We start from the raw sequence: 13,411 nt of genomic DNA, 5'->3' as shown, positions 1-13,411 counted from the left end.
CGCATGGCAGAGCGGTGGCTCAAGGTCAAATGATGGCTCAGGTGTCATGGATTTTATGGGACAAATTAGGCCATCTGTACGTGCCAGCATTCAGTACAGCTCAGTGGCATGTGCGAGGCAAAAGTGTCAGGAGGGCATGCTGAGCTTCTTGCCTAATTGCTTACTTATTATCTGGGTGGAAGTCTCAAAGCTTCTAAACAAGAGCTTGGGGAAGTTCTAGCCAATGTCCTTTTCTCTTGGACTCTGTGACCTAATATTCAAAATCAGGAAGGTGTAATGACTGAGCAGGCCAGAACACCTGGAGTCCTGGGGCTCCTGACATCACACTGGCTTATTTCCATTTCTGTCAGTGGTAGGAGTCTTCTTGGGCATGTTGCAAATCTCAGCCAGCAATCCCACAGTTCTCCAGTGTGCTGACAGGTCACAGAGCCAGAGCTCTGTTTAATGATTGCATTTCCAGATGCAGGACGAATGAAGGCTCTGGAATTTCCCAGATATCACTGACTCCCTGATAACCTCTTTTTTTTTTTTTTTCCATTTTTTCTTTGCAGGCTTGCCTGAATGCCTCCTACCTTATTCAGATAGTTTGAGCAAAGAACACATCAAAGATGTAGACTCGTCTCTCATCAACTAAACACCAGCAGCCAGGTTATCAAGTAATTTTCTGCCTGCCTGCCTGCCACTGGGAAGAAAGTGCCTTCAGGGGTTCTCATTGTGTGCCCTGAAAGTACACAGCCTAACAGCTCTTGAGTAAACAGAGGGGAAAATCAGTATCCCCCATCCTCCTCACTGAAACACTGTATTCACAATAAAACCCCCGCTTTGATCCCTTGCCAAGGATAACACAGACAGTCTATTAAAACATCTTTAATAACATGATATAATTAAAAATATCTAACTTGCAACTCAAAGAAATGAATATGAAGCTCATTTAAATCTGTTTCCACACCCCTCCAAACTTGACTGACAGGTTCCAAACCTTCATTAATTGGCCTGAAAATTTATGAATACCTCAATATTATGGGGGAGGGGGGGTGTCCTATATATAAGTTGGGAGCACAAGGAATTAATAATCAGATTAGAAAGGATTTGGGTGCCATGGTAGCTTTAAAAATCCTGCAAGGCGTATCACAGCATTTAAATTTGTTTAAAGTGGTCTGAAATTAGTTGGAGACGCTCATCCCTTAGGCTTTTAACAGCCTGTGTGTTTAAGTCTCTGAAGGCATCAGAGAAGTGAATTCTAAATGCTTTAGTCAAAGGACAGCGCTGGTCTGAATTGATCCCTTTTCTTCACAGTAACAGAGAATTTGTATGGCATCTGACTTTTTAGACAGCAGAACAGACCAGAGGTGCTGAAATGACTGCCAAGCCCCAGAGGAATCCTGAGTGCCGGATTATAAAGTAACTGGTCACAATCTAACATGTAAGTCATTGGACTGACAATTAGGAAAGCTGTTCCTGGGCCTGCTCTTGTTGAAAGGACAGTACTAGATGAGAGACTTCACTGTCAGAGTCAGCGAGACAAGCAGTTCAGTGTAAATGAACAAACTGGTGAACCTCAGCCCAGCACGCACCCTGTTTTAGCACATGTGAAATTAAATGTGTTAAGTCCTGGTTAAAGAGTTTAAATTGACAATTTTAACCCTGAGTTGCTATGACTCAACCGAGAGACAAGAGCTCAGCTGTGTGTCTGTGCCCTTTGTTTCTCCTTTGATGCTCCACACATTTTGTAGAGTCCAAAACTAAAGAGCATTGCTTTTGAAGGGTTCTCGGTCAGTAGGAGCATTCGCTGGAAGGGAGATGGAAGAACAGACAGATCAGTAGTAGCAGGCAGAAAATACCTGCTTTTTCCCTAGATCATGGAAGCAAGTTGGTTGTTATATTCTGACTATATTTTAATGCTGTTCCAGTCTTCGCTGGTAGCGATACTGCAGGTATTGTCTCTCTCATGAGCACAGAAGAGGACAGCGCACTTTTTTCAGTTGCCACCTCTCCTGATTAGACAAGGTTGTTCAATACTAACTTCACAACAGCTCAGGACCTGCCTGCTCAGAGGTGGTGTTTCATTAGGCTGACACAAGTAACATCAGCTGCAGCCCAAGCAAGATCTGTGCAGGCTGCTCTTATCTGGAGAACAAACAGCTTGCCATCCACCAGGAATCATAGGTTTCTTGCAGAGCAGGATCCATTGTCTCAAAGTGCTCCATAGTGCAAGTGCTAGCAAGTGGAAATAAGGCACTGAGGCTCCAGGAGTCCTGCAAGAAAATCACTTGCATCCTCCAGTGACTTACATCTGTGTGATTTCTGTACATTCCCTATTAACTGCCCACTGGCAAGAGTATCGATTCCCAGAATACCTGTCAGTTGTCATCAAAAACACTGCTGTTCCTGTTACTGAAGCTGTTCTCCTTGACCATCACCCGGTATGAGATGCGCATGAAAGAGCCAGTGAGCAGCACAACAAAGAGGATAAGGAGCAAAGACCAGACCCCTGGTTCAATCCCTTTGAGGAAGCTTGGGCTGTCCTGGGGGATGGTGTTGGTCAGACTCAGCAGGTACCCAAGAGTCCAGCTAGATGATGCATCACCCATCTATCGAAATAAAAAGGAGGAGATGTCAGAAGAGAAGGAGACAATCCACCTCAGCTGTGTTTTTGTGCATAGGTCCAAAATATGCTTTATTTGAGACTGATCCAAGAATCAGGCTTGAAATGAGGAGTGATCACACTGTCAGTGCTCTGAGTGCACTAATAGGCCTTAATTGTCCTGACCAGCCTCACCTGGCACTTCCACCCACCCCTCTGCCCATGGGCCTGGCAGCTCCATTTAAGCTCTGGGCAGCCCCACCTTTCCCAGGCTGTGCTGTGGGTGTGTGCTCTTTTCTCTCCCGCTTGTTGACTGCTTTTCCCAGCTGGCCTTCAGGTCTGTGTTGTGGGTAGTTCTGTCTCTGGCCCTGTCGCCTGGTTGAACCTCATGCTGATGTTGTAGGCTGCTTGTCTCTGGCTTTCCAGGCTGGCTTCCCTGGATGGACCTGGGACCCCCCTCGTTACCTTGCCTTAGCCTGATGGTCACCACGTGGCTGACTGCACCACTATCACTGATGTGGCCCTGCTCAGTGGGGCTATGCCTTTGCTGGGGAGTTGTGAAGGGGTCAAGGAATAAGCTTTTTTTCTTTTATGAAGGGGAGGACCTAAATCAAATCCCCCTTTTCTAAGGGGCTCCAGACTCTCAAGCAGTTTCAGACCTTGTAAGCCAGTTAGAAACCCTCACTAGTATTAAGTTGATGGCAAAGAAGTAGGGCAGTGTCTCTTGTCTCAGGAAGTATACTCGGCAGCTTGTTCTTGGCATTAAGTGGTGATTGAGCCATGCTTCCTTCCCTGTTGGGCATGGACTCTTAAAGATGGTGTTGCTGCAGATAAGGTTTTTGACCCGTCTAATTTTTTGGTGGGAACAAGCATAATTCCTAGATCTCTGATGCCGGTTTTCTTGCTTATCACAATTGTGAACTTATTTTGCAAAAAATGTGTTGCTGGAGAAACCTAGCTTGTTAGGGGTTGTAGGAGTGGGGACAGGCTGGCTTTACTGAAGCCATCCCTTCCCTGTAATTGGAAATATCACACTGTAGGTAACTGACCTTCTTCTGGAACGCAGTCCAAGCAGGCCTGTCAAAGTCGAAGGTGTATCCCTTGGTACTGAGGTGAAGGATAAAGGCAGACACAATGCAGTAATTGGCAACTCTATCCAGGTTTGTGTGGGAGTCCTTGACCAGCTGGTGTCATTTCCAAAAGAAGATGCAGGAAAAAAAGAAAAGAACTAAACATTCAGTAGCTGAATTTCAGGTCTGCTCTAAGCTCTCCTTTCCTGCTATGGGACTGACTGTAGGACTAGAGGAGAGGGTTGTGCCCTGTGTGGACTGAAACAGTGTTTCCCGCATCTGCTGGGCTGTGGTCCGGGAACCAGTGCCATCCCTTAGCGCCTTTGCTCCCATCTTATTAAAGACCAGGCGGTTCCAAGAGCAGCAGGACTGGCAGCCAGGTCTCCTACAGTCACCTGGCAGGTGAACTGCTTGATATCATTCTCTGCTTTCTAGTTAGGTTGAGCTAATGCTGTAGGCTTTCTCTCAACGGACACATTAACAAGACCTTTTGCCTCTATCCAGAAGAGAAAGCTTTAGGGATGTGCTTATGAGCTTTGCTACCCCATTAGCAAATGCTGTAGAAATTGTCGTTTGTCACTGTGGATGCTTGGTCAGCTGAGGTGCAAATGAGTGACCTCATAAGCCACCAGCTGAGGGTGAAAAAACTTGGAGACCATTCTCCCTGGCTTAGTCTCCATGGGCCCCGGTGGAATAGGAAAGCCCCTGGAGTCTGAGCAGATGTGTTCCTTGCACTGAAGGAGGGGAGGATAACAGAGACCAAGGGGATGGACAGGAGTGAGTCAACAGCCTTCCTGTTTACTCCTTAATAGTCAGTAAAAGTTACTTGTGGCTTTTCATTTAATTAAGTCCAGGTGTTGCCAGCAGCAGCTGGGACTTGAGAGGAAGGAAAAGAAGTCAAGCCTGTTTCCCCAAAGAAAAAAAACCAAAACAACAAAACAACCAAACAAAAAACCACCAAAAAAACCCCAAACAAAAAACTGAAACCAAACCAACCAAAAATAAAACAAGAAAAAACACCAACAAACCAAAAAACCCACCAAAAAAACCCAGGCAAATGGAAGTTTTTCTCTGAGGGAGCCAGTAAGTTATGGTTCTGTCAGCCTGAGCCCCATGGGCTCTTGTAACAGATCATTCCTTACTTCCCGGTCTCCCTGCACATGAAGTTATTCTACAGTTACCTCTTTGACAGACATCCCACAGAGCCTGTTGACTGCCTGACCCAAGTCGGGAGAGGGGACAGTTTCTCTCATGAAGTCCATGGCCTCAGAAATCACCTACAAGAGCAGCAGAAAGAATCGGCAGGTTGGACTGCGCTCTGCATCCTTGCATTGTGAACAGCGCCTATAGGAAAGTAGGTGGCAGTAGCTGTGGGGTGCACTGCCAGGGTGCCCTTTCTGGGTGCCTCTGAGGGGTGCAAGGAGGGCAAGCAGCAGTTATTGTCTGGAGATGGAAACAAAACTGTTTCTAGCTCGCATGCAGCAGCCTTTCTGGCCCTGCCTGGATAAGTAGATAGTCCTTATGCTCCTTGGCACCATGTCCCTGGGAGGCTCTCAGGGGCAGGGGCCTAGGGAAATTTCTGCAGTTCCTCCCTCTGAAATGCACTCAGTTTGTCCTAGGATCTTGAGCTTAACAACCAAATGACTTTGGACACTAGATGCACGGTCTCAGATATAAGCGTGCTTGTGGTGGAGCGTGCCCAGATGTTTGCTAAGGAAGTGGCAGAGGATCTTCAGCTTTACCGCAGGTTTTGTGTGGCAAGTCCGGCTCAGCACTCAACTGCTGCCTCTGTGGAGCCCAAAGTTTGTCTCACAAGCAGACGTTGCTGAGACATGGATGAAGAAAGCCCTAGCACAGTTGGTGGTGGGAAGCCTGGGGTCTGTATTTGAACAGCTGTGTGCCAACGAGGGGCAGAGGACAGGAGTCTGTGTGTACAGCACTAGCCCTCTTGGCTAGCAGAAGGTACAGTGTGGCTGGTCCTACTGTATTTATTAATGATGAAACTGGTCCCATTTCATGGGTTCTCCATACCAGTTGCCTACCCCGGTGTAAATGAGAACCCACCAGAAACCTGGTCCGGAGGGGCTTGAAAACGCTGCTGAGGGAACTTTTGAAGAAGCTGCAGGAAGAGGAGGAGTTGAGCAGGCTTTGCACAAGTCTCATGCAGGCGGTGGGATTGCTGGAGCCGGTGATGTTGAAGACTTCTTCAGGGGCAGGGATGTCTGACGTGTGATCGCTGGCAGCACAAGGCACAGTATGCACTGATCGCCACTGCACTTCCCGGGAGTAGGTGAGGGGCCAGCAAGGATTAGACACAATTTTAGCACTTCTCTGATCCTAGAGGCAGAATAAAACAAGGACAGAGGCAGCAAGAGAGGAGGTGCCATCCCAGGGTTTCATAAAGGGAGACAAAATATGACAACAGTGAAGGTAGTGTTCCTCTGCACCACAATGTTGTGATCAAGCAGGTTCCCAGCTCCTGCAGGGTTCAAGGCAAGCTGCAGCGACTAGACCTGCTGTGGGAGGCTGAGGGGTCCTAGCCCTGTCTGCTCTCCCTTAGACCAGAAATACAATTTCAATGAATCCTGTACTCTTTCTAGTCGCAAGAAAGGGGCTGTTCTGGTCTGCCTTCCAAATGGCTCAGCCCCTGAAGGATCCATGTTTCTTATCTCTAGGAATTCCCCAGTATAACTGTGGTGAGGTAGGTCTCCATGTGGGACGTTCAGGTCTCATATGTGTGGTTTATAGGGAGGCAAGTGGATGGGCAGTAAGTAGTTTATTTATGAAAAATTCAGTTTTGGTGGAGACCGAAGTGATTCCTGAGCTTGCATCAGATCCTTCCCCCCACCCCCAGTGAAATAGTTTGGAAGAACCAAAACACCTGCATGTTTTCAAAATGAAATACTGCTCTTTTAAAAATGCTTCAGGGTTAAAGTCAGAAAATGTCATCTAGTGATATTGTATCCAGGAACATTGCAAATACCTTCTGGCAGACTCACTTGAATAAGCATAGAGAGCAGCCTGCTGCGGAGCTGGTCCGTGCTGTGGCAGGGGCAGCGGTGAGTGTACACGTTGTGTGTCTGCCCATACAGCTGCAGCCTCACTCCCTCTTTTGGTGCCTGGTTCTCCTCTTCCACTTTGGAAGTGAACTGTGTTGAGGTTCCTCCCACGGACAGGACTCCTGCCATCCCCTTCGTGGAGGGGACCAACTGTCCACGCCAGTCATACTGACCCAAAAAGAACCAGAGAGGTCAGTTCTTAAGATTGTACGTCTGGGTTACAGTCAGATGCAAGCATTAGTGCACAGAGAGAGAAAGCAGCTTTCTGGTGTGGAACAACCCAACTTTTGTTTTTGCCCCACAGGATATGAGGATACTGAACTGGTGGCTTTGGAGGAAACAGAGGAGCCATTGAACAAGCACTTTCATCTGGGCAGAGAGCCACCCACAGCCAGCGAGAGCAAATTGGGCTCACCATCCTGGGTGGCTGCTCAAGGCAGTGGTCTCGGCAGGTAGGAGCAGGGGAGAGATGAGAGAGTGGTGGGGAGTGGGAGGATGTTTCCATATGGGCAGATATGGGCTTCAAGTGCTGCCTTGATGCTAAAGCGATCCTCCTGTCATGAAGAGCCCCATGGTTTCATCTCATGCAGTCTGGCAGAACTGATTTTGGCAATGCTGACGTTAGCAGTACAGGCAGGAAAGTTTAGGTGGGGGTAAGCCCTCTGTCGCTGGCTGGGGGAGGCTGTGTTGCTGCCCAGCAAGTCCTGAACCAGTGCATGCTGGCTGCTGGTTATCAGAACTGCCTTTCACTTTCCTGATGTGAAATAACTCAGTCTAGCTACCTTTCTCTTGCCCTTTGAGTTCTCCTTGAGACTCTTTGGCTTGAGAAGCCATAGGTAGAGCAAGGAAACTTAAATGTATTCTTTCTTTGAGTGCCTTCTGAATACAGACCAGGCCTCCATGCTGGGAACACCAGCTACGCTCTTCACTAGCATCTCAATGAAAAGAAATTTGATGGACTTTTGCTTTGGTACCAAAACACTCTGCTTCTCTCTCTACCATCCACAAGATGTCCCAAGGGACAGCTGGACTCCAGTGGCAATCCCACAGGACCCCACAGACAGCAGCAATGCCTGTTTGACAGTGGTGCTGAGCTAGATCTGCAGGGATTCAGAGCAGTGGAGTTCTTATTGATACCCCAGGGCCAGGCTGTGTAAGGTCTTTTATGTGAGCGTGCTGGTTGTGTTGTCCAGAAAGCCTCACATCTTCACATCTGTTAGGGCAACTTTATGAACGTGTCCATGAAAGGCTATATTAGAGGTTTGGTCCTTCAACCTAGTTACAAGTGTCTCACATTATGTCACTCAGCCAGCTAGTGCTGGATATGACCTGCCTCTGAGAGACAGTGGAAGTTGTGCTTAAGCATTGTTTAAAATACAGGGTTTTAACAACCCCTCCACATGTCTCTGTGGCTATTTCTTAATAGGAGTTGCTGAGCTCAGTTCTGTCCTCCCCAGGCAGGATCATCCTTTACCTTGAAGAAGTTCTCCAGGACATAGTTAACAGCAACCCAACTGAATGCTTCCTCAGCTGGACTGGATAGGATCTGTGCCCCCTTAAAGTCAAAGGGAGATGACTTCAGGGCCACAGTCAGGGCTGCAAGGAGACCATCGGAGAGGATGGGGTTGGTGAGGCTAAACAGAAAAGAAAAAGAAGGCACATTTGTTACAGAACCCTCCCAGGAGCAGCCTGTGGTGGGTGCACAGTGGCAGGGCCTCTGCTCTACTCCCCACTTTGGGCAGTAGCACAGAGGCACAATGACAGTCCCACTCTTGCTGCCACCTCCCTTTCCCCTCGCATGGCACAGCAGAGGGATGGTTTGAGCAGTTGTGCCACCATTCCAATTTTAGGAGTTCAGTACTCTGCCACTGAGGGAATCTGGTGGCATTACCCCACTGACCTCGTCCCCGCCAGACCTTACTTGTCCTCAGACTCTAAAAGGAGGTAAAAGTCCCAGTAACGAGGTGACTGAGAACAGGGTTCATGAATGTGTGTATGATCAAGTGGATCTTTCCACCACCATTCCCAACCTGCTGATAAGAAGCACCCCTGTAAGCCCATGTGAGTTGTCACATAAACGGAAAACACTTCGGCTTCCAGACCAACAAGTGTTTTCTCAAGCCCTAATTGTGAAGATTTCATACAGACTGGTAGCAGTAGCAACACTGTCATCCTCATGGCTGCTTGGGGGGACTGTGGAGATGCAGCCATGCCATACTCCCCTCGAGTACATCAGGACCTGAAGAAGGTTTACCTGACTAGCAGATTAGGGATGAAACACACTGCAGAGCAGACAGGGTGAGATGCATTTACAGAATGATCCACATGACGTGTGCTGATCTCTGGGTATGGGTTTGCAACATTCACTCACTTCAGCTGCCTCATGCTGGCAGTTGCTCCCAAGTAGAGGGGGGTTTGGCTGTGCTGCTCTGCCGGGATCTCTTTCTGGGCCCAGTTCAAACATGGCTCCAAGCTCTTCCCTACTTTCTGAGGAGAATCTGAGTAGCTGGAGACTCCCAGACCTGAGAACCAGGGGAAAGAATGAAATTTTCTAAGGAAAGGTACAGGAGAAGTGTGAGAGCTGTTACCCAGCCTTACAAGAGGTTGCTGTCCTAGGGCATGGTTTAAGTCAGGACCTGTCACAGGTGGAATGAAGGAGTTCCTCCAGGTAGCTGTCCTGCTAAAACATGGTACTGGGAGCAAAACACATGTGCATGTAATCCCAAACAGCACTAAGAGAACCCTAGCTCTGCTGCTGAGACATCCCATAAATGACTGTCTCAGCCATGTGACTGCTGCAACAGCTGAGGCTGTCTCAGCCCACAGAGGACGAAATGTGGCTTTAGCCGCTAGAAAAGATAAGCAAAAGGATGCACTGCTGTGCAGACAGAGCTGAGGCTGACGTGTTATCTCTTCCCTCCAGCCACTTCCTCTTGTGTTGGCAGAGGTGGCTTCTGAGCCCCGCGCTGGCAAGCAGGGGCACCTCTGCTCTAGAGGAAGATGGTGCTGTGCAGGGGGAAGCTGTCTGCAAGCCTTGACTCATCTTTCAGCGCTGGGCTCTTAGATGCTGGTTTTGAACTACTACTCAGGCAGAGTCTCACTTCCCCTACCTGTGGCCCACTCGTTTTCCTGGCTGTGTGACTCTCTCACCATGTGCTTTGCCCTCCTGGGCCCTGCTTAGGGCTGAGCTGCAGTTTGCCTACAGCTACTCAAAGGCTATGACCGCACTGCCATGCAGACAGGGGACTGCTGCTCATGCCTGGGTGACAGACCTGCCTGGACCTCCTGCTGTTGCTGCTGAGCTGCTGCACCAAGTTACAGCTGCTGGTTTTAACTCAGCCACTGAATGTGGCAGCAGTCAAGGGATACATACAAGGTTTCAGGAGCCCTGATTGCATCTTCTGTATGTGGTTTGTGTTGTTTATAGTCTGCAAGGGTACAAGCCCTCTTCCCTGCTTGTTGTGCACCTGCCCTCCCACAACACGCTGCTGCTGAGAGTTCAAGGTTTCCCAGCATCCTGCTATAATCAGGCTTCAACATCAAAGCAAGATTGAGAGATAGGGAAGGAAAACCCCAAGCATTAAGGCATGAAACCCTTTCAGGTGGCTTTGGCAGGGTCAAGCTGATTCAGACTAGTGAGGAAGACCCCAATGTTCTCCAAAATGTGACACCTAAACCCAAGCTGAACTCGTGCTTGTGCTGTCAAGCCCCACACAGGAGGTTAGAGACTTCACACTTCTGTTGTGCTGGAGCTACACCACCTACTGCCCAGAGTAGTTGGGAGGAGGCAGAAGACACCAGGAGCCACCCTGCAGCCAGATTTGTCTCCCTTGCTGTTCACTGTTTCGCCTGGGTGAGAAGCTCAGCAGCCTTGGCTCTGCCACTGATCCACATGGACATCAGGAGCCCCATCCTCTCTGTGTGCTTCCCTGCTTGCAGCAGGCCAAGAGAACTGTCACCTGCTGCCAAGCACTCTGATGTCCAGCTGTGTCTGCCTAAATCTGCTCATGTTGAGAAGACCCATGTTAGAAATAACCAGCCTGTGCTTCACTGTCTCCACTAATTCAGCTAGATGATACGGGAGCAAAGAAAACTGCAGTGACGGCCTATGCACCGATCTCTGGGTTTCCTTCCATCCTGTGCCAGTCCCACAGCCCACCAAGCACGAACTGGGCACCTTACCTTGCACAGGACAGGAACTACATTCTCTGATCACCCCAGTCTTGTTTGCCTTGGTAGTGGTCCACTGGTAGAGGAACAGGATGGTGCGGGATGGGCCAGCATCCAGAACAATGCCATACTGGAAAACCCCAAAAACATTCTAGATAAACACCACTGAATGCAGGTTGCTTTGTTGTTGTCAGGTTGCTCGGCATTACGTAGGTATTCTAGGTAACCCATGGGCCTGCACTGCAGTATTTGAGTTACATTTTTACGTTCAATGAAAGGGTGAAGCCAGATTATGTGGATTTATAGGGAACCATCTGCATTTCTGAATATACATGAGGAGCAGCAGGAGTGGAGAGACACCCAGAAATGCATCAGACCTACAGTGGCATGCTCTGTTGGTGTTCCTGAAACCAGGCAGAGAGATTGCACTGAGAGCCGAGCCACCTGGAGCTCAGGAAAAACAGGTCCAAAAGCAGTGGGAGATGGCACTGTACAGGCTCTCAACTGATTCTGGGACTCAGACTGCTGCTGAATTGGTTTGCTAAGACTTTTGTGCAGGAATCGGAGGGCTGTGGCTTGGTGCTACTTCTGAGGAACCCAAGACTCTGGTATCTGTTTGATGCCATGCTGCAGAGATGGTGTGACACGGGCTGGGTTTGCCCTGGTGTGTGCCAGACCTGTAGGAGCTGCAGCACACTGGGACCAACCAGCACATACACTGTCCAGTGCAGCAGCCCGACGGAGATGTTTGTCGCAGCAAACATGAGATTTCTCAACACCTCATCCACCGACAGTTCTCCTGCTGCCTGGCCCATGAGGCCGAGGGCTTTCTTAATCTCTGTGCAGCCCAGTGTCTGGTTTATTTGTTGCTGACTGAGCCTTGCTCAGCTGCCCATCATATGTGAGGATTAGGAAATGAGAGCCACTGGGGTACCCTGCAGCACAGCCCCACACTCAAAATAGCCCTGGTGCTAGCCGAGGGTCTCCTCCTCTTCCCCCTATTACACGACCCTGAAGTGGGGCATCTACACAGATGGGAAAGAAATTTGTGAAACCTGGGAGGTACGTGGTAGTGCATGGTCTAAGCTGTATCTTGTGCAGAGATAGTTGTAGCTGTGACTGAGTGGGAAGAGAAACCTCCTGAGAGGCTGACGTTAACACCGTTGGGAAGGTTTTAGCACAAGACAGAGCCTGGCTGCAGGCTCCAAATGAAGCTGGCTGCCTGCTGCCTTCCTGGGAGCTCCCAGCAGCACCAGACTTGGTGTCCGGGCCAGAGGCTGGTGTGACTGGAGCTGGAGCAGAAATGCGGAAGGAGGATGGAGCCCACTGCCTGAGCCTGCTGGCATCCTCCCACACGAGTGACAGCGCATATTTCTTGCAGGGACATGTTGGCTGCCGCAGAAGAGGAAGAAACTAATGGTATTGGCAGAGAAACCTGGATTTTTTTCCTCCTTCACAAAATGAGAGGCTGGGAGCGCAACAAGGGGAAAGGATCACTGCATTTCTGCCCTAGCTCAACACCAGGGAGGGACAGAGTGTGGATCAATAAGGTTGTTTTTTTTTTTAAATCCAGTTCTGTTTCCAAGAGGAGTGTGGAGGAGAGGTAGTATCTCTAAATGCACAGATTAACCTACTTCTGTTCAATTAAACCATAGCGTGCTGCTGATCTCCTCACCAGCGTGTGCATCAAGAGGCAGAGTGGATGGGCATTAACCACCCGCTCACCGGGCAGATCTGGCCCTGCCACCTAGAGCAGGCTGGCTCTTTGGTTAAAATCAAGATAGGACAGGAGAGGAGATGAGAACGCATGGAAGGTAATTTTCTTTTAAAGACAGAAGCAGCAGTTCAGGGCTAAATTCCTACTGACTTTCAAGAGGGACCTAGCTCTGTCCCTCCACCACTGGTTCCTTGCCACTCTGGGGTGGCTCCTGATATGGGCTGCCTCTCCTCAGCCTTCAGTGAGCCTCTCTGTGGATCAAGAACCACATCCAGCCTGTATTTCCTGAACCAGCCAAAGACATTTATTTTCAGTTTGAAAAGCTACAGCATGTTGAAGGATGCCAACCTGTCCTCGCAGCCTTGTTCTAATCCCCTCCTCGGCTAGTAACTAACTCAGTAGCGCAATGAATGTAAAAAGCAACAAAATGCACCAGTTTAAATGCCTGGCTTGCACAAGGAAACAGGCAGCGGCTTCTTAACGAGCAGCCCCACAGACAAGGAGAAGGTTCCCTGCTCATTGCCCGGCAGGACCCCCAGCTTGGCCACCCCTCGGGCAGGCAGATGCCCTTACCTTGGTCCTGAGAGGGGCAACAGGCACATCTTTAGTGGAGATGCAAAGCAGAACGATGCCCGTCAGTCCCGCTACGATCACTAGCCAGGGAGGAAGGAGCTCCCGCCAAGACATGAAGCGTCTTTTCCTTTCGCAAAGTCAAAAGAGGAAGCAATGGAGCAGCAAACTGACAGCAGCTGCTTTTTACAACCTTTAAAAAGAGGAGAAAGGCGGGGCCGGGACCAGGCTCTGACTTCAG

General features: G+C 49.3%; 1 protein-coding gene across 2 annotated transcripts; it reads right to left on the bottom strand.

Moving 5' to 3' along the window:
• Positions 1–851: 851 nt before the first annotated feature.
• LOC101915547 (ectonucleoside triphosphate diphosphohydrolase 2-like) lies at positions 852–13,355 on the bottom strand. 2 transcript variants are annotated; one of them, XM_055791189.1, is made up of 10 exons: positions 13,174–13,355; positions 10,896–11,013; positions 9,085–9,235; positions 8,188–8,347; positions 6,654–6,881; positions 5,719–5,991; positions 4,836–4,931; positions 3,634–3,768; positions 2,358–2,591; positions 852–1,789 (listed from the first exon to the last, which is right to left on the bottom strand). In XM_055791189.1, the coding sequence occupies exons 1-9, from the start codon at positions 13,285–13,287 to the stop codon at positions 2,361–2,363; spliced, it is 1,506 nt and encodes a 501-aa protein (XP_055647164.1). In that variant the 5' UTR covers positions 13,288–13,355; the 3' UTR covers positions 852–1,789; positions 2,358–2,360. The 2 variants fall into 2 exon arrangements, with proteins under 2 accessions (XP_055647164.1, XP_005231326.2); XM_005231269.4 differs by having other exon boundaries at positions 852–2,591; positions 13,174–13,353.
• Between the last annotated feature and the right edge of the window lie 56 nt (positions 13,356–13,411).

This window comes from Falco peregrinus, chromosome 1 (genome assembly GCF_023634155.1).
Source record: "Falco peregrinus isolate bFalPer1 chromosome 1, bFalPer1.pri, whole genome shotgun sequence".
NCBI classification, from domain to species: domain Eukaryota; kingdom Metazoa; phylum Chordata; class Aves; order Falconiformes; family Falconidae; genus Falco; species Falco peregrinus.
This window is presented reverse-complemented; position numbering and strand designations above follow the sequence as displayed.

Excerpts from the sequence above, each read along its gene's own strand:
- LOC101915547 (XM_055791189.1), bottom strand. The coding sequence starts at position 13,287 with ATGTCTTGGCGGGAGCTCCTTCCTCCCTGGCTAGTGATCGTAGCGGGA. Across the intron at positions 8,348-9,084 it reads GCCAGCATGAGGCAGCTGAA|CCTCACCAACCCCATCCTCT; the intron begins GTGAGTGAATGT and ends TTTTCTGTTTAG. Across the intron at positions 6,882-8,187 it reads TCCTGGAGAACTTCTTCAAG|TATGACTGGCGTGGACAGTT; the intron begins GTAAAGGATGAT and ends TTTTTGGGTCAG.